This window comes from Pseudorca crassidens, chromosome 12 (genome assembly GCF_039906515.1).
Source record: "Pseudorca crassidens isolate mPseCra1 chromosome 12, mPseCra1.hap1, whole genome shotgun sequence".
Lineage (NCBI taxonomy): Eukaryota > Metazoa > Chordata > Mammalia > Artiodactyla > Delphinidae > Pseudorca > Pseudorca crassidens.
Window position 1 is genome coordinate 66485883 of NC_090307.1, and position 19199 is coordinate 66505081.

General features: G+C 56.3%; 1 protein-coding gene across 3 annotated transcripts in view; it reads right to left on the reverse strand.

Moving 5' to 3' along the window:
* Positions 1 to 3183: 3183 nt before the first annotated feature.
* The window catches only part of PPM1F (protein phosphatase, Mg2+/Mn2+ dependent 1F), a 28876-nt gene continuing 12860 nt past the window's right edge, over positions 3184 to 19199 (reverse strand). For 2 of the 3 annotated variants that reach the window (XM_067700022.1, XM_067700023.1), the window contains 5 exons: positions 18371 to 18573; positions 17659 to 17847; positions 15492 to 15635; positions 13449 to 13542; positions 8808 to 12287 (listed from right to left, as the gene is read on the reverse strand). In XM_067700022.1, coding sequence (XP_067556123.1) covers positions 11980 to 12287; positions 13449 to 13542; positions 15492 to 15635; positions 17659 to 17847; positions 18371 to 18573 — 938 coding nt within the window. In that variant the 3' untranslated portion in view covers positions 8808 to 11979. Of the gene's footprint in view, positions 3303 to 8807; positions 12288 to 13448; positions 13543 to 15491; positions 15636 to 17658; positions 17848 to 18370; positions 18574 to 19199 lie in introns of those variants that run through there. The other variant, XM_067700024.1, reaches the window with a different exon arrangement.

Sequence of the window (19199 nt, forward strand, 5' to 3'; positions counted from 1 at the left end):
AGAAAAGGACTTGAATAGACATTTCTCCAAAGAAGATACACAAATGGCAAATAAGCACATTAAAAGATGCTCAAGGGAATTCCCTGGCGGTCCAGTGGTTAGGACTCAGTGCTTTCACTGCCAGGGCTCGGGTTTGATCCCTGAACAGGGAACTAAAATCCCACAAGCTACGTGCCCAAAAATAATAATAAATAAATAGGGCTTCCCTGGGCGCAGTCGTTGAGAATCTGCCTGCCAATGCAGGGGACATGGGCTCGAGCCCTGGTCTGGGAAGATCCCACATGCCACGGAGCAACTAGGCCCGTGAGCCACAATTACTGAGCCTGCGCGTCTGGAGCCTGTGCTCCGCCACAGAGAGGCCGCGATAGTGAGAGGCCCGCGCACCGCGATGAAGAGTGGCCCCCACTTGCCGCAACTAGAGAAAGCCCTCGCACAGAAACGAAGACCCAACACAGCCATAAATAAATAAATAAATAAAATTTAAAATAAATAAATAAAAATAAAATAAAAAAAAGATATTCAACATCATTAGTCATTAGGGAAATGCAAATCAAACCACAATGAGATATTGCTTCACACCTACTAGGATGGCTATGATTAAAAACAAACAAACAGGGCTTCCCTGGTGGCACAGTGGTTGAGAGTCCGCCTGCCGATGCAGGGGACACGGGTTCGTGCCCCGGTCCGGGAAGGTCCCACATGCCGCGGAGCGGCTGGGCCAGTGAGCCATGGCCGCTGGGCCTGTGCGTCCGGAGCCTGTGCTCTGCGGCGGGAGGGGCCACAGCAGTGAGAGGCCCACGTACCGCAAAAAAATAAACAAACAAACAAACAGGGGCTTCCCTGGTGGCGCAGTGGTTGAGAGTCCGCCTGCCAATGCAGGGGACACGGGCTCGTGTCCCGGTCCGGGAAGATCCCACATGCCGCGGAGCGGCTGGGCCTGTGAGCCATGACCGCTGAGCCTGCGTGTCCGGAGCCTGTGCACCGCAACGGGAGAGGCCACGACAGTGTGAGGCCCTCGTACCGCAAAAAAAAAAAAAACAGAAAATAAGAGTTGGCAAACATGGGGGATATTGGAACCCTGTACCTTACTGGTGGGAATATAAAATGGTGCAGCTGCTGTAGAAGACAGTTTGATAGTTCCCCAAAAGGTGAAAGATACAATAACCATATCATCAGCAATTCCACTCCTAGGTATTGATACACACCCCAAAGATTTGATAACAGGAACTCAATGTTCATAGCAGCATTATTTACAATAGGCAACGTGTGGAAACAACATAAATGTCATGTTTGTTCACATGTTTATCCATGAATGGATAAACAAAATGTGTACATACATACAATGGAATGTTATTCAACCATAAAAATGAAGTTCTCATATATTCCACAACATGGATGAGCCTTTAACACATTATGCTAAGTGAAATAAGCCAGATATGAAAGGACAAATATTTATGATTTCACTTATATGAGTATTTAGTAGTGACGGAAAGTAGATTAGAGGTTCCAGGGGTTGGAGGTAGGCTGGAGGCTGGGGAGTTATTACTTAATGGGTAGAGCTTCTACTTGGGGTGATGAAAATGTTTTGAAAATAGATAGTGCCGATGGCTGCACAACATTGTGAATGTGCTTAATACCACTGAATTGTACACTTAAATGATCAAGGTGCTAAATTTTGTTATGTATATTTAACCACAATTAAAAAATGGTTAGGGGACTTCCCTGGAGGCGCAGTGGTTAAGAATCCGCCTGCCAGTGCAGGGGACATGGGTTTGAGCCCTGGTCCGGGAAGATCCCACATGCCTTGGAACAACTAAGCCCGTGCACCACAACTACTGAGCCTGAGCTGTAGAGCCCGCGAGCCACAACTACTGAAGCCCGCGTGCCTAGAGCCTGTGCTCTGCAATAAGAGAAGCCACAGCAATGAGAAGCCCGCACACTGCAACGAAGACCCAACGCAGCCACAAATAAATAAATTTATTTAAAAAAAATGGTTAGAGTGGCAAATTTTATGTTAGATATTTTATCACCAAAAAATCAGTTAGCTACATTTGTGAAAGCTGATTTCTGGATTTTTTCCAGTTCCATTGATCTGTCTACCCTTGTGGCAGTACCAGACTGTCTTGATTACTGCAACTATACAGTAAGTCTTAAATCAGGTTCTGTGAGTCCTCCAATTTTATTCATATTTTTCTAAATTGTTTGAATGGTTTTAGTTCCTTTGACTTCCCATGTAAATTTTACAGTCAGCTTGTCTATATCTATTTTAAAAATTCGGCCACTGGAATTTTTATTGTAATAACATTGAAGTTGTAGATCAGTTTGGGGAGAATTGGCATCTCTACTATTTTGACTATTCCAAACCATGCACGTAGCCTGTCTCTCTATGTATTTAGATCTTCTCTGATTTATTTCATCAGAATTTTGTAGTTTTCAGCATAGAGTTCCTGTTCATATTTTGTTAGATTTATAGCAAGTATTTCATGTGTTTTGGAGCTATCGTAAATGGTAGTGGGGTTTTTTGTTTGTTTTTTTTTGCGGTACGTGGGCCTCTCACTGTTGTGGCCTCTCCCGCTGCGGAGCACAGGCTCTGGACACGCAGGCTCAGCAGCCATGGCTCACGGGCCCAGCCGCTCTGCGGCATGTGGGATCTTCCCGGACCAGGTCACGAACCCGTGTCCCCTGCATCGGCAGGTGGACTCTCAACCACTGCGCCACCAGGGAAGCCCATGAATTTTTTAAATTATAAAAATATTTCAGACTTCCCTGGCCGTCTAGTGGTTAAGACTCCATGCTTCCACTGCAAGGGGCATGGGTTCGATCCATGGTCCAGGTAACTAAGATGCCACATGCCCCGCAGGTGGAAAAAATAAAAATAAAAATTCATGCTCATTTTTGCAAGTTCAAACCATGCAAAGCCTGTAAAACAAGGCATGAGGGCCAGAGCAGAGAAGCCCCTCCACTCCACCTCCAAGAGGTACCTGCCCTTCTTTCCTGTGCTTTTAAGAACATACTTGCATATTTACACAATTAAAATGTTAAATAAATAAACATTCGAATGGGATAGTTTTGTATATTTTCATTGCTTTTTTCCTAATAAATCTACCACAATCTTCTAACCAGACACATCGGAATCCATTATTAAAATGTACCATAACTTAGCCTTTTACCTCCAGATTCCGTTTTCAAAGGTGACAGTCATGTGTGATGATGCCCTTCCCAGCCACCGGCTGCCTCAAAACCCCGCGCTGCATCCGCTGGCAGCTTTGGACCGGGCTTGGCAAGGGGAGGCTGGCAGGAGCCTGGAGGGGGAAGAAGAGGGTTTATTCGCTGGCTCCCTGCGTGCAGAGCGGAGCTCAGATTCCCCTGCCGCGGGAGCCTCCATGCACACGCGGGGCAAACACTTGTGTCCCTTGGCCAGTGGGCGAAGCGGTCACGCCCCCTTCCAGGCAGCACCGCCCACCGCGGAGGGCTCTTCACAACGCGAATGCAGTTGCAGAGACCATAGGGGGCTTGTCATTGACGAAGGACACGAGACAAACCCCAGTGCGGCATCCCAGGCCCCTGGCCCTCACCCACCACCCCAGGCCCCACGTGCTCCACCTTTTCCACCTGTGTTTGCCCTTCTAAAAGTTCTTGAGACCTGAGACTTCAGCACAGCATGCTTAGGACTAATTGCCGGCGCACACAGTTCTGGTTTCTAACAGGCTGACTCTTTTCTCACCCAGCCCCGCAGGCAGCCAGGCAGCTCTCTGTCCCGTAGGGTCCCAGCCACAGCCCGTGCGACCAGAGGTGGGAAGCTCAGTTCTGACTCTGGAAGAAGGCGGCCTGGGCTCTGCCTCACGCCAGCTGCAGCCCTAAGCCTCGGGCTCCTCCTCTGCTCAGGGATCAAGTGACCTTCAGGGCCGCAGCGTAACTCAGTGAGCCGCGCCTCTCCAGCCCAGGGTCTGGCACACAGTAGGTGCACAATAAGTGCTGACTCTCCCCAACTCCTGGAGGGTTCACCCAGGTTCCCTTGTGGCTGGCTCTCTGGGCCCAGTGGTCGTCCCTCAGCACGGCCATGGTCTAACCACCGCGGCACCCTGGGCCACTGGCCTTTTGACTGTCACTGTCCACCTGCTCGTGTGGCCGTCTTGGAGCTCCGTCCATAGCCCTGCTGCCTGGCACCTCCCCCGGTAGGCCTTCCCTCCCACCTTTCATGACTCCCCCAAGCGCGCTGCCTGGGTTACCCAGAGTCTGGCCTGAGCCTTTTTATTTTGTATCCAGGTGTAATTTACATACAGCGAACTGTCCCGATCTTAAGTACGTGGTCTATTGAATTTGGACAAAAGTGTTCATCTGTGTCACCAAGACCCAAATAAAAATGGAGACTATTTCCATCACCTAGAACCTCTCCTGGGGCCCCTTTCCGGCCAATCCTTCACCTAGAGGCAACCAGCCGTTTTGGCTTCTAGGACCACAGATTAGCACTGCCCAATCTTGGAATCCCTAGTGGACTGCCCCAGGCTTCTCTGCAGTGGGGCCTTGTGTTCTCTGAGTGTCGTGGCGCTTTGAGGGCTGGTAGGAGGAGGCCGAGGAGCTACCAGGGCATCAGAGGCACAGGTGCATAGGCCCTGTTGAGGGGTGCTGCTGGAGACGTAGTGTCTAAACCACAAGAGAACACAGGGGCAGCAAACTCTTCCTCCCCGGGCTGGCCGTAGGCTTACTCTTCCTTCCGCCCTGAATGCTGTTCCTCCCGTTCCTCCCTTTTCTCTTTGCATGTGGTTAAGCGCTTCTACCATGGCCCCTACCCCTTGCTCTGACCCACGCGTGAGTTTGTGTGTCTGTCTCAGGTCTTAGCCACAGGCTCAGTGCCAATTACATGGCCTAGCAGCCTCCAGGCGCACTCAGAATGTCACTGGCCACCAGGCCCTTGTTCCCGAGCTCACGACTCTCCCACTGCCCCGTCTCCAGAGCTCCCTGAGCCTGCCTCCTCGGATGGGGAGGTGTCGCCAAATAGCCAGGCCTCCTGGCATTCGCCCACCTGCTTGGTCCTCGGGCCCCTGCCCACAGCAGAGCCTGCCCAGGCGGGGCCTGCGTCCTGTTCTCCACCCCAAGTCTAGACCAGCAAGCAATTGTGAAGGAATGAACCGTTTCTGTCTCTTTAAACAGCGTTAAAGCTCCCCCCGACCGCTTTGATTTTAAAAGTAAAACATGCTTATCAAACATTTGGAAAATATTACAAAAATAGTAATATGAAAGCCAATAGAAATCTGACTACCTAGAGGTAGGTAATCACGATTGCAATCATAGTGTGATTCCTTTCAGCCTTTCCTCTGTGTGGAGACTGGATATGTCTCCTTGTACATCTGTCCATTTATGTAGGCGATCAGATACATGCTTTCAATACACTTTGTATTTTGCTTTTGCCATTTAACATCACCTAAGTTTTTGCCCTAATCTTTACATTTTTCTAATTATTTAGATTTCCTTTTTGCCCCCCTATTTCATCTTACTAAAATTATTTGGGAACAGCATTTTCAAACACTAAGAGTCCACTCTGTGAATGACTACAACTGGTAGAGCTCTAGGCTGTGTTCCATATCTGGCTACAGTGGCAGTGAGGACCCTGGTCACCCACTAGTCACTGTCCACGCCTCCCATGCACAGTGATCAGACATTCTGTTGTTTGCTGTTGTCCCAACTGTCATTAATAGTCACTCGTTTGCTCTCAGCAGTGTCCCCATGTGGACAATAGGTCCAATGGACCTCCTTCAGGGGGCTAGGAAGCACCTGGAGATGAGGGTGGGCAGAGGCCACTCTCAGGTTCTGGGGACCAGTGTGGAGGATGGTGACACAATCCCTGAACCGAGGTGGAGCTGGGGGGAAGGGCAGTGGGTTTCGGAAACGTTGGGTCAGAAGTGTCCACATGACACTCCTGGCATATGGGCACTAGGACACTAGTTGAGAATGTGCACAGCAGCTCCGTTTCTGCAAAAAGCCAGAAACTCACACCACATGGATGAATCTGAGAAACAGGACGCTGAGTGACAAGGCATGGAGAAGAATGCAGCCAGCACAGTCCCATTTTCAGAAAAGACAAGCAAGACGAACTAATGTGTCGGGAGATGCACGATGTAACTGATTATCATCAGTTACATCCAATCTATGACATTGCTTCTTGGTGTTTATGTCAAACACCTGATGGAAGAACTGCCCAAGCTGGGAGAGGCAGTCGTGACAAGGGACGGCTCCCGGCGAGGCCACCCAGGCTGGACGGGAAAGGCAGCTGCTGAGAACCAGCTTCATCTGTGAGGCCTGAATTCACGCAGAACATGACGACACCAACAGGCCTTAAATGGACCAAGATGCTGCCCGTTTTTGCCAATGAAACATGTACATGCAGTTCAGGCTCAAATTTATGGCTCTTTTATTTTTATGTATTTATTTTTGGCTACGTTGGATCTATGTTGCTGTGCGCGGGCTTTCTCTAGTTGTGGCAAGCTGGGCTACTCTTTGTTGCAGTGCATGGGCTTCTCATTGTAGTGGTTTCTCTTGTTGCAGAGCATGGGCTCTAGGCGCATGGGCTTCAGTAGCTGCGGCGCGTGGGCTCAGTATTGTGGCTTGCAGGCTCGAGAGTGCAGGCTCAGTAGCTGTGGCGCATGGGCTTAGTTGCTCCGTGACATGTGGGATCTTCCCGGACCAGGGCTCAAACCCGTGTCCCCTGCATTGGCAGGCGGATTCTTAACCACTTCGCCACCAGGGAAGTCCCCATGGCTCTTATATTTAATCTTTTTCATCTTCAGCAACTTTATATTGTTTCTTTCTAGGCAAAAAGGTGTCTTTCATTTCTAGAGGCTTTTGTTTTGTTTTGTTTCTAAACACTTAACTTGGCTATTTTGTTCCACACCCAAAATCAAATCTTGTTTTTCCTCTTCTCTCTTTTCCAAGTTTTGTCCGTAGTCACATTACTTTTATAATTTAAGAAAGGAGGGGGAGGGGATGGGGAGAAAAGGGAGGAGGAGGAGGTGGTCTCCCCAGCCACAGCCATAAGGAGTGGTGGAGACAGTGGTCTGAGGAGGTGGTCTCAGACCACCTGGGGGTAGCCTCTGCCGGGGCTGGAGTGGTCCCCAGGCTGCTCTGAGGAGGCTGCACACACCCCTTGGCCTTGGGCGCCCAGATGTCCAGGCTCAAGTCCCCAGAAGCAGACCCAGGATGAAGTGCAGCTTCCTGGGTGGGGCCGGTGGAGGGTCTGTCCTTGACTGGTCCAGAACCAGGGTGGGCAGCTAGGAGCCCCGGGACACTCTGAAGGGAACTGGGGGGCCGGCTAGTCATCAGCCCTCCCAGCTGGCTTCCTGCCTGTCTCCCCGGCTCTGCTGGCTGTCAGTGGCGCCCCCAGGCTAGAACGCCCACCTGGTGGGCACGAGACCCAGTCCCCTCCCACCCCCAGCCCCACCAAGGCATACCCTGTGCCCTCGGCTGTCTGTGCCGGACTTGGCCTCTGGGTGCAGGTCCGTCCCCTGCTGCAGCCCCCACTCCCAGCTGCCATCACGCTGGCCTGGTCCTGGTCCAGGTCCAGCAGGTGAATAAGGCCCAGCTGCCCCAGGGGCCACTCAGCCCCACCCGCAGGCTCCAAGCTGTGTGACTGTGAGTGTGGGGGGTGCCACTATCTGCCTGCAGCACGTGGGCAGCTCATTAGGGAACAATCAAGACAGCATACACTTAAGAATGAGGTTCTGCTGGGCAGATTCTGCTGGGAGCTTTGGAGGAGGCAGAGGGGGCAGGCAGGGGGAGAGCGAGGGGTGAGTAGGTGGGGCTGGGGGGGCCCAGGGCCTGGTTGGGAGCCCCAGCCTCCCGTGGTGGCAGCCTGGAGCTAGATAAAGCTGCCTCCCTTGCTGCGTGGCCGGAGGGTGGGAGACCACTGCTCCAAGCCACCTGGAGCCAGAGGGGCACTGAAAGCCCTCAGGGGTGATTTGGGGGCAACATGCAAGGCCCACGGTAGGCGAGAGGGGGCACGCAGGCGCAGGCGAGCGAGCAGGGGACAAAGGCTCAGCACGGGGGCAGGGTTGGAGGTGGCAGTGTCAAAGCCATCCTGGCTGGCTGGCCCAACTCCCCTGAAAGCACCAGCACCTCCTCCTGCCCCTGTCTTGGGGAGTTCAGGCAGCATTTCGGCACCGTGGGTCAGCAGTCCCCGCGTGCAGGCATTTTTGATGTTTCCCACGTTCCCTTGAGATCTGAGCTCGGCCAGAGCACATGGGACCTCCTGTCTGAGTGTGATGGGGGAGGGTCTCCATCCTCAGAGTCCCTGGGCCACTGAGGACTCCTGCAGGCTCCGCAGGGGCCAGACCCCCCACCCCCGCCACTTTTCTAAAAAGAAGTATTTATTTTTGGCTGCGTCAGGTCTTAGTTGCAGCACGCGGGCTTCTCTCTAGTTGTGGTACGCGGGCTCTACAGTGCGTAGGCTTAGTTGCCCCACGGCACGTGGGGTCTTATTTTCCCAACCAGGGATTGAACCCACGTCCCCTGCGTTGGAAGGCGGATTCTTAACCACTGGACCACCAGGGAAGTCCCCTGACACCCCTCTTGTCACCCCTGGAAGAGGCTCGCAGTGAACAGCTTTCCTGCTGCTAGTGCTGGCAGGCTCCCAGGGACGGGAACCAGGCTGGCTGGTGGGCTAGAGGGGCTGCAGGCCAGCAGCACTCTCCCGAATCACCTGCTCACTTTGCAAGATTGGTAGATGATCCCCCAGCAGCTTCCAAACACACCCTGGTCGCCAGGGACCAGGAGCGAGGAGGTCAGAGAAGAAGGCAAGACTCGGGACTCGGGGGTGGGGTTCAGAGCTTGTGGTTTATTGACCCGAGCACAGAGGCCCCTGGGACTTGTCCCTTGGATGGGGAAACAGCCACCCTGTCTGGGAACAAGACCTCCTCCCACAGAACACCACTTCCAGGAAGCGCACCAAGATGTGCATGGATAAACCCTCGGCAAGGCTGCAGGTGCATTTAGCAAAGCTGTGGAGCCTTGGGGAAGAGTGCAGGCCTCCGGGGCTGCCCGCTTGGGGCTGCCGCCAGAATCAAACCCAAGAGCTCATTCTGCAAAGGCCCACTTGGTCTCCATTTGGCTCGGGTCGGGGCCAGGCCCAGGAGCAGCGCAGCTATACCCCCACCCTCTGAATACTGCAGACGTGGCCAGGACACCTGAGTCCACGGTGGAACTCTAGCTGCAGGGGAAGGGGCAATGGTGGGGCCGCATGATGGCCCAAGGAGGACAGGGCTCACTAGAAGGTGACCCAGGACCCCAGACAGACAGCCTGTGCTTCTCCTGTGAGGCCTGCCCCCGGTTGCTCTTCCCCCTTGAAACACACCAGTTCCTAGTCCTGGATGCTGAGGGTGGGCTGGGTCAGGGAGGCCGTGTTTCCCCCTGGGATTTCAGCACTGGCGCTGGCCCCTCTCCTGGGCCTCCCCCACCCCTGCTGCCTGGGAGCCGCCCCACCTGTGAAAGCAGGGCTCAATAGCTCTGGCTTTTGTTTTCCATATAAGGAAGGCGCTGGCATCAGTAGCTTGATTCTTCCCCAGCCCACTTACTGTTAAGAATAGATACTAATAATACTTAATCACCCCTCCCTGCTGGTGGGGGGAGGGGCCCTTAGCCCTGGCAGCATCGCCCCAAGACGCCCCAGTTTGCCCAGCACCTCCAGAATTCCAGTGGCGGCTGCACAGACTCAGTGCAACAGACTCAGTACAGAGGGGACACTGAGGCCCAGGGACGCACAAAGATAATGACCGAGTGACAAAGCTGAGGCTTGAGGAGGCGACGGAGGTTTCCAGATCAGTGTCCCTGGCTAGTGGCCCTCTTGGGACTGTGACCTGAAGAGGAAGTGGGCCAGGACTCGCAGAGGCTGAAAGTGCCCAGTCCAGAGGGGAGGATGGCTCAGTGCCCAGGTGTTGCACGAGGCAGGGCTCCCTTGGGCCCCCACCCCAACCTGAGGGCTGGCTGATCCCTGTCCTGGGAGGGGCCAACGAGGGGGCCTCTGGCTCCCAGAAGGTGGGGCATTCAGGTTAGACAGAGCAACACCTGCTCACTGGGCCACCAAAGCTGCTCTCTGAATTGTGACCATGCTAAAGTTGCTTTCTACCAGGAGCCCCTGAGCTCGTGGTCTCAGCCGCTGCATCCCTGCTGGGAAGGAGGGGACGACGCTGAGCCTGCAGGTGGCGTCCCGCTGCTTCCTGGGGACTGGCCTTAGGAGGGGCTCTCACTGCCCTCCCTTCCCTGGGTGAGGGGGGCAGAGGCTCCCTCAGTGCAGCCGGGATCACGGTGCGCCCTGCATAGCCTTTCCTGGGCCCTCCTACTGCAGGTGGACTCTGACCGCCTCCATGGGACCCTGCAGCCTCAGGGACCCGGCACCAAGCCCCCTCAGTGACATCCTCTAAAGCCTCAGCTAAGCCACCCACTGCCCTTCCCAGACCTGCTAGCCTCTGCCTGTGGCAGCCTGCCCACCACAGGGAGCCCAGGTCCTCCCACCAAGTACCCCTCTCCCTGGGCCCTGACCTCTGCCTGGAGCCCCTGCCCGGCCCTGCGCTTCCAACCCTACACCCACTCAATGGGAGCCAGCAGGCAGGTGGGCTGCGGCCAAAGCAAGGCAGCAGAGGCCGCCACCCACAGACAGAGCAGGACAGACTCCCCGTGGCATCCCCCCTGCCTCCAAACACAGCCGGAGACCCTCAGGCTGCCTCGGCCTTGCAGAGCCCCTTCGGTGTGTTTCCTGTTGAAACCAATTCAACTACCAACACACAAGACCTCTGGAACATTCCAAACAGCAGCAAGGACCTGCCCACTGGCGGAGCTCAGTCCCTCAGCCTGGGGTCCAGTCAGAGATGTGAGAGGCAGGGCCACAGTCACCCCGACTCTGGAGCCCCAAGGCCCAGCCCACGTTCTCATCGGCGCATCACAAAGGCAGAAAGAACTCTTCCGGGAAGAATTCTGGCCAGAATTATACCATTCTGACAAAACAAATCCTGCTTTTGAAAAAACTGAAACGTGCTATCAGAACCCGTCACAGGCCCGGCAGTTCCAGCCTTGCCTAGAGCTGTTTAAGGCACTTGAATAGCTTATTTACACCACCTGGAAAAGTGTGTTTCAATCCTGATCTAGGGGGAAAAAATCCAGTAATACTGCAAAAGAAGTTTCTCAAAAAAAAAAGCAATTCTTAAGTTTTCTAAGGAATAAAATAAGTGCTGAGCTCTGCTTAAGTTATATGACACAACGGGTCCTATTGGCACTGACAGAACAAGGACAAAACCTGAAATACTGCTTCTGAATTAGACTTTTCCCTGGAAAAAAAAAAAAACCCACAAACAAGACACACGTGTCTTTGTCTGAGTGTTCCCTCCCTGGTGCACGAGGGGTGAGCGGGAACCAGGGAGGTCACTAGTGGGCACCGCAGATCAGACCCCTGGCGCCTCCCCCTTCCCCATGAGGCCACCCTCCCCACTTGGGAAGCCACTTGGCTCGGCCAGGACCTGCTGGGCACCAGGACCAGACAGGAACATTGGTCCATACAAGTCCTCCCAGTGACGGGCAGTGAGGGGTAGATGGGAAAACTTTGCTGGACACCCAGGCACTGGAAAATGTCTGTGGCTCCTGGTTCTGCCCGAAGGTCCCACACACAGAATCCTGCTACCCTGCAAGCATGCCCAGTGTCTTTGGTTTGGCTGTGGCCGCCGCCTTAGCCTCTGGTCCCACCCCTGCCCGATGGGGCCCAGAGCCTGTCCACTTCCTGGGCCCCTTCTCCTCCGTGAGGTCTCCTTCCTGGACTTCCTTTGGACATCCTGCCATCCCACTGTCACCCCGTCTGCTGTGAGCAGGCGATGCCCCTGGCAGCCACCAGGATGGGGTGACGCAAGCAGGGCCAGAGGCCGTGAGTGGCGTCACCTGCCCACCTCCTGCCGTGTCCTAAGGCATCCGCGGGGGAGGATCACAGGGACGGGGGGCCCGGACCTCCTAGCTTCTCGGCACAGCATCGGTCTCTGGCTCCAGCAGGTCTCGGGGTTCCCGGAGGAAGACCACCATGACCGTGATGTTGTCGTGGGAGCCCCGCTCCCGGGCGGCAGCCACCAGCTCCTCAGCCACGCGCAGCCCACTGCCCTGCTGCCCAACCAGGTGGCTCCGCACGAGGCCGGCCACCTCCTGGTGGGGGACCACGTCGAAGAAGCCATCGCAGGCCAGCAGCAGGTAGTCCTCGGAGCCCGTCAGCGCCCGCGAGGCCGTGTCCGCCTCCCCAGACACGTAGGGCTTCTGGAAGACGTCCCCTGGGCGTGGGAGAGAATCGTGAGGGCCATGCCCCTGCAGCTGTCCCCTCCCCAGGCCCCGGCCTGCCTGTAGCCACCCCGCCTCCAACACAGGGTGAAAAGGTAGCTTTGCAGGGTGCCAAGTGCTCCAAAGGAACAGAGCAGGGCGATGCGACAGACTTGCCCTGTGTCCCTGCGGGCAGAGTCAGAACCCAGCAGGGCCAAGGGCAGCTGCCTACAAGAGCTGTCTCACTTCAGAGGGGACACAGGCCGAGGATGCTGTCCGGGTGTGGCCCCGGCCCTCTCCAGCCCCTGCGGCTCCCTGCGCACCCAACGGGCACCTAGGCCGAGTCGGGATGCTGGCTCTGCCTCCCATGCACCCTCTCCCATCCCCCTATCGCAGGAGAGAACAGGGCACAGCCTCCGCCGGATCCTGCCCTGGGCTTCTCTCCTGCTCAGGCCTCCCCTGAGGGCTTCCCGCTGGTCCTCCTCCCCCGCTGTGGCCCTGACATTCACTTCTCCCCAGGGCACGAGCCAGACATGTTGCTCCCTGACACGGAGCTGCCCAGTGGTCCCCTCTCCAGTCCCGGTCCCCTTGGAAGGAGCCTGACCCCTCCTGGCCTCCATGTGGGCCACCTCCTGGGGTCCAGCTGTAAGGAAGGCACCGTGTGTGTCAAGAAGCACAGAACGTTTCAGGAGGCTTGGAGGGGCCAGGGCCACGTCTCAGGGTGTGGTGCGGGAGCAGGAAGGGAACGATTTCTCAGCCCTGGAGGGAGGTCTGAGCCCCAGACCAAGGCCTGGCAGCCACAGGAGATAGGGTGGGGGAGGGGTGCCGTTTTTCTCACTTTTTTTTTAAGGTAGAAAAAAGAATCATCAGCGTGAAAGGTGGGTAGGGGAGGGTGAGCCTCATTTATAGACTGTCTATTAAAAATTACCTTTAGCACATACAGTAACTGCCAAGGGTTTCCTCCTAGATCTTTCTGAGAAACTGTTTTAATGAACATAACAAGCTGCAATTATCTGTGCAGGATGCAAGTTTCCGAGGTGGCTACACCCGTGCTCTGGATTCACCAGAGCCCTTTTGCAATCTGACTGATGAGCAGGTGAGGCTGCATTCCCAGACCACCCGGTGAGCACATTCCCAGGCCCTGGGGCCCCCTCCCAAACCCCTCACCTCCTTACCGATGGCTCTGGAGACAGCCAGGGTCCCGTTGACCCTCCAGCAGTCCATGTGGGACACGAAGCCACCCAGTGCCTCGATGCGGTCCTTCTCGTCCTGCGGAGACAGCCAGGGTGGGCCGGGTAGGCCGCGTGTGCCGATGGCATGCCCGCGCTGCCCAAAGGGAGACCAGCTGGTTCCAAGGCAGCACTGGGAGCCGCGGCTCTGATCAACGCCCAAGGGAAGCCTTAGTGAGGCAGTGAGAAATGATGAACAACCTAAATCATCCCAAAGATGCAGGAATGGCTAAGCAGGTGATGGTGCCAATGAAGACGGACGGCCAGTCCCCGAGCAGCCTTTTGGGGTCCAGGAAATGCTCACGGCAGCAGAAAGAGCCAGAGCCCCGGGGTCCAGGTGGGGATGCTGTGCCTCCCTCAATGGCCCAAGCATGTGTACCTGCGGCCACTCTGCAGAGCTAGATGAAACCTGAGCCAGGCCCTGGACGAGCCCTGTGCCCCTGCATTCTTGTCCTTCTCACCCCACCCCTACCTCCATCCAGGCGCTGTCCGGCTCCACAAAGGACGACGGTGCTCCAGGCGTTAAGAGGACAGCACAAAGGCCTGGTCTAGCCATGAGTCCTAAAAACCGTTTCGGTCCTATAAACTCCCCTGAAGGAGAGGTTTCCCAGGTGTGAGCCTGCTGCCTGAAGGGCGGTAACACAGCGTCTGTGCTGGAGCAAAACCCCATTGCCTCGTGCCCTCCCCTGTGGCTCCCACCTCTGTTACCTCACCTGGTACAAGGCTGGGGCATCCTGGGGCTCGGGGCACCCCTATCTTCACTTCTTGTCTCCTGGGACACCCACCGCCTCGGCTGCCCTCTCACCTCATCCTTCCCACCTGCCCGAAACAGCCTCCCCAAGGGCAAGCCCAGAGCTGGTGGCCGGTGGGTGGGTTCCCAGCAGCTTGGCTCACCAAGGCTCCCTGCCCACTGCTTCCTCTCACCGGCCCCACCTCCTGCCCACTCGCCCAGGGCTGAGGGGCTGAGTGGCTCACCTGGCAGGTGGGCCCAGGCGGGTGGCCGTTCCTCCTATGCTCGCTGCCACAGGGCTGCGCTCTCCTGCTTCCCCCCTATCTCTGATGGGACTCGCTCAATCTCCTGCCACACCCTCCCCACTGCAGACCCTGCAGCTCCATGCGTGGCCCCCGGGCCCATATCCCCAGCCCCTCCAGTCTTCACGGGGTGTCCCAACAGCCCCCGCACTCCCAGGGAACATCCCACCCCGAGTTCCCCGGCCCTCAGACCAAAGGCATCACCACCCTCTCAGAGGCCCGAGGCCTCTCTGGCTCCCCATCCCAAAGCCTGACCTCCCTCTTCTCCCTCCTGACTTGACAGGCAGGTCCTCCCCACAGCTGGCTGGCGACTACAGTGGCATCTTTGTGACCCAGGCCTCAGCTTGCCCTCCGCTGGTCCGATCATTCCAGAAGCCACCAGATTCCTTCCAAAGTGCCTCCTGCCCCAGGAGCAGCAGCCGTTGAGTGCCTCAGCGGCCGGTCCTGGCTTAACTTGCTCTCTCCTGGACCCCAGGCCTGGCCTGCCGGGCCCACACCTGCCTTGGGATCCGGCTCTGCCTCCTTCCCTCTCATTTCTGCATCTCCCAACAGCTTGTCCATGCCCTGCAGCTTTCAGCCCCAAGTCTGGTCCCTTCCATCTCCGACTCAGCGTCACCTCCTCCCTGAAGCCCTCCTCCCCCACAGCCCAGGTGGCTGACCACTCCCCACCTGTGTGCAGGAGAGGACCCTGCCCATTAACTCCTTACTGCGCCGCCTGCTGGGCAGAGGGGCCAGCTCTCCCCCGCAGCTCTGGGCTCCATGTTGCTGTGACAGGAAGGGCTCGCGCGGGATTCCTGGCAGCTAAAGCCCCAAGCTTTACGTCCTGGGACCCCCAGCCACTTGAGTCAGGCAGGGAGCCCTCCCCTGGAGGAGCACCAGGAGTTTCCTGGGAAGATGGTCCAGGGCCCCTTTACGTCCTAGTCCCCCTGACCACCTGCCTGCCTGGGGGCCCCTTACCTGCCGCTCAGGTCTGTGTGGCTCCATCAGCTTCACCACCTGCCCCTGCTGCACCAGGACCACCTGGGAGTCCCCGAGCCAAGCCACGTGCAGGGTGTTCCCGGCGATGAGCGCGCACACCCCTGTAGTGCCGCTCTGCAGCCGCTGCAGGGAGAGGGTGCACGTGGGTGAGGACGGCGAGGCCGCCACAGGCACACGCCCCATGCTGGCCAGACACCAATCCCGGAACAGTGCTCAGCGGGAAACAGGAACAGACCGATGCACGCAGGGACCAGGCAGCAGGAAAGGGGCATTTACATCAAGTCAGCAGAGCAGACTCTGCCATTTCACGGTGTCAGAAAGCAGACAGGTGGGTGTCTGGGGAGCTGGGGGGCAGGGGCGGGGATGACCAAAGATAGAAGAAACTTTGGGGGTGATGAATACCTCTGTTACCATGGTGAGGGGCACACGGGCATAGACATGCCAAAACCTACCAGATGGTACTCTTTGGACAAGTGGAGTCTCTTACATGTTAATTACGTATCGGCAAAGGTGTTTTTAATAACAGAGCCTAAACTAAACAGCTCTGCTTAAGAGACTCCTTTCTTGACTAGAGCAGCAGCCCTGAGCTCCCGGCTGGCGGGGCTCCCACCTCACAGTCTTAGACCTGGAAGGTTTTCTGTTTAGATTTAAATCCAGCCTTGTTGATTCTGGTGAGGTCTGTGCTCAGAGCATCTGATGACAATGCCTCCTGCCCCCACCACGTCTCCTCCTCAGCCTTGTTGACGGGGCCAGGCCTGAGCTCTCTGGGCCTGTTTCTCGATCTCAGAAAGGGACACGATCTTAGTATCCACCCTGCTAGGAGGACCCCCGAGGTTCCAAGGTGAGGTTCAGTGGGCAGTAAGGTCACAGAGGGACCGGATGCGTCCTTTCTTCTTTCAGAAACAAACGCCTCATAGTGGTAACTGCCGACACCAGCAGCCTAGGGAGACTTCCCCGGGGGGAGGTGTTTGGGGGGTGGGGAGCCTCAGGTGGACCACGTGTTGCTGCTTCCCGTTATTGCCCTTCGCCGATGGTGCATTTTTCACAAATTGAAGGTTTGTGGCAACCCTGCCTCGAGCAAGTTTATTGTCACCATTTTTCCAACAGCATTTGCTCACTTCCTGTCTCTGTGCCACATTTTGGTAACTCCTGCAATATTTCAAACTTTTTCATTATTATTATTCTCTGTCATGGTGATCTGTGATCAGTCATCTTTGATGTTCCTACTGCAAAAAGATCACAACTCGAAGGCTCAGATGATGGCTAACATTTTTTTAGCAATAAGGTGTTTTTTATGGTACCTGTGTTGTTTTAGACGTAATTCTGCTGCACGATTATAGATGAGGGTACAGTGTAAACATAGCTTTTATCTGCACTGGGAAACCAAAACATTCATGTGACTCGTTTTATCCCAATATGCATGTTACAGAGGTGGTCTGGAACCAAACCTGCAAGATCTGAGGTCTGCCTATATCAGTGCTGTGTTTTGTTTTCTGTACTTTACGATGTTTAGACAAATCAAGGGCCTTCTGAATCCTGAAGAAAGTACCCCTCCCAGGGCTAATTCCTAAAGAAAGCAAATGTCTCCCCAGGGACTGTGCCTTTTCTGCACAAGCCAGGTGGTCTGAGCCCATGTCCTCAGCCAGGGTCCCTTGCCAGGCCAACATCTCCCTGGCCTGGATGGCTGGGGACCACCCCGTAGCCCAGAGCCTGTCAGGCTTATTCAAGCTATCTGGTCCTCAGCTTGTGACGTGCCTGCCTACGGAGGTCACCTTGAAGCCTTGGGGCCACGCTTTCCTCTCTCTCGGTCTCCTGGCTGACCCTGGTGCTCCCCATGTGGCCCTGCATGGGGTGGCGTCTCTTGGGAACCACAGGCAGATGCCTCTGCATCTGTCATCCCACTGTACCTGATTAGGAGGAAATCCTCGGTGCATTTTAAGACAAGCTGCCCTTCCCCGTGAGGCCCTCACACCCTCTGCTGGAGTGGGGGCAGCCTCACACTGCTTCTATTCAAGCCCCCTTCCAGGCACAAGTGAAAGGACACGACTGCCAGCAGGGTTGAGCAAGGGCCTTCTGCCAGCACCAGCCACTTCGGCTTCCTTCCCTCTGTGAGGCCTGGCCCCTCTGGCCCCACCATGGTTCTCACCTCTCGCCTGGCTTTCCAAAGGAACATCTCATCGGTGCAGCGGAAGGCTGCTCGCAGGGCCCCCGCGGGGTCAGTGGGCAGCTCTGGTCGGTGGGCAGCGACAGCGTGCACGTGCACAGATGCGTACCTCGCAGCGTCCACCCCTCCGTGGCCATCGAACACGGCAAAGTAGGCACGGTCCACAGAGTCCTGGTGGGGAGCGTGGTGGGGGTCACAGTCCTGCCAGCCCTGGGCCTGACTGAGGCCGCAACCTAGCCAGAGACTCTGGTCTGAGGGTGGAGATGGGCACTTCTGGGACAGGGTGTGGCGGGACAGCACGGTTTCCACCACTAGACAGGCTACGTTGGGGGGTCTGGGAGAGGATGACCCTCGGGAGCCTCAACTTCTGCTCTGGGCCCAGCTGGGGGGAGCATGGGATGAGGGGAGAGGCGCCAGGTGGCTCCCAGTGGGTGGGGAGAGCAGGCTCAGCAAGCAGGGGTCCAGGTGCATGTGGTGCTGGGGCCTCCCGTTCCTTAGCCCCTCAGCCGGGAAAGCCAGGGGCTGGGGGCTGCCCAGGCCCAGGAGCGCTGGGACCTGGCCTCCTGACGGAAGCCGTGGCCATCCCTCCTGTCTCGGCTCCAGCCGGCAGCCCTGCTTGGTACCCAGGGTCCTCCCCCGCCCTTGCAACCTCCCACTTCCCGCCCGGCCCTCCCCGCCCAGGCAGAGCACTCACCGATAGGCCAAAGAGCAGGTTGAAGGCAGGGAGGCACACGTGCCGGTCCTCCATCCTGCGGCGGGCGTTGCGGATGGCGTGCACGGAGACCAGCCACTGCCGCTGCGGGACCCGGGCAGCCACGGGCACCTGCTTCTGCCACTGGCTGCACACTTCCCAGAGCCGGTCAAAGAGGCTCCGCGCCAGGCCCGCAGCATCCAGCACTGAGGCGTAGGAAAGGGGGCTGTTAGGGAAGTGCCACCGCAGGCCCTCGGGGGCTCCCCACTCTCCACCCCCTTCCCGTGGCCCCTGTAGCCCGTCGCCGCCCAGGGCCTCCTGAGCACAGCAGCCTAAGAAACCGCGCAAACAGCCTGTGTCATCAGCATGAGAAGTGTCTGGTTTGGCAACACACACAAGGAGCACCTCCCCACCTCAACATGGCGAGGCCACGCCCCTCATGGGAGCCCACCCCAAGGAAAGAGCTGGATATGCAAAGATAATTTAAGAACAAGTACAGAATCATTTATAATTGTGCATTAATTAGAAATAATATACATCCAACAACAGAGTAAATTATGGTCTGTTCTCCCGGTGACGAATTAAGCTGCTATTTTTCACAACTAAACACGTAACTGCCATTTGGCCCAGCAATTGCACCCTGGGGCTCAAATCCCAGAGAAATGGAGCCTAGTTCACATGAGACATGCGCCCGGTGGTCCCAGAAGTGTCATCTGCAACAGCTAAAAGCTGGAATCAGCCCAGACACCCTTTAACAGGTGAACGATAAACTCCCAAACATCGCACCCCGAACAGTGCTCACAGGAAGGAAGGAAAGAGCTACTGACACACA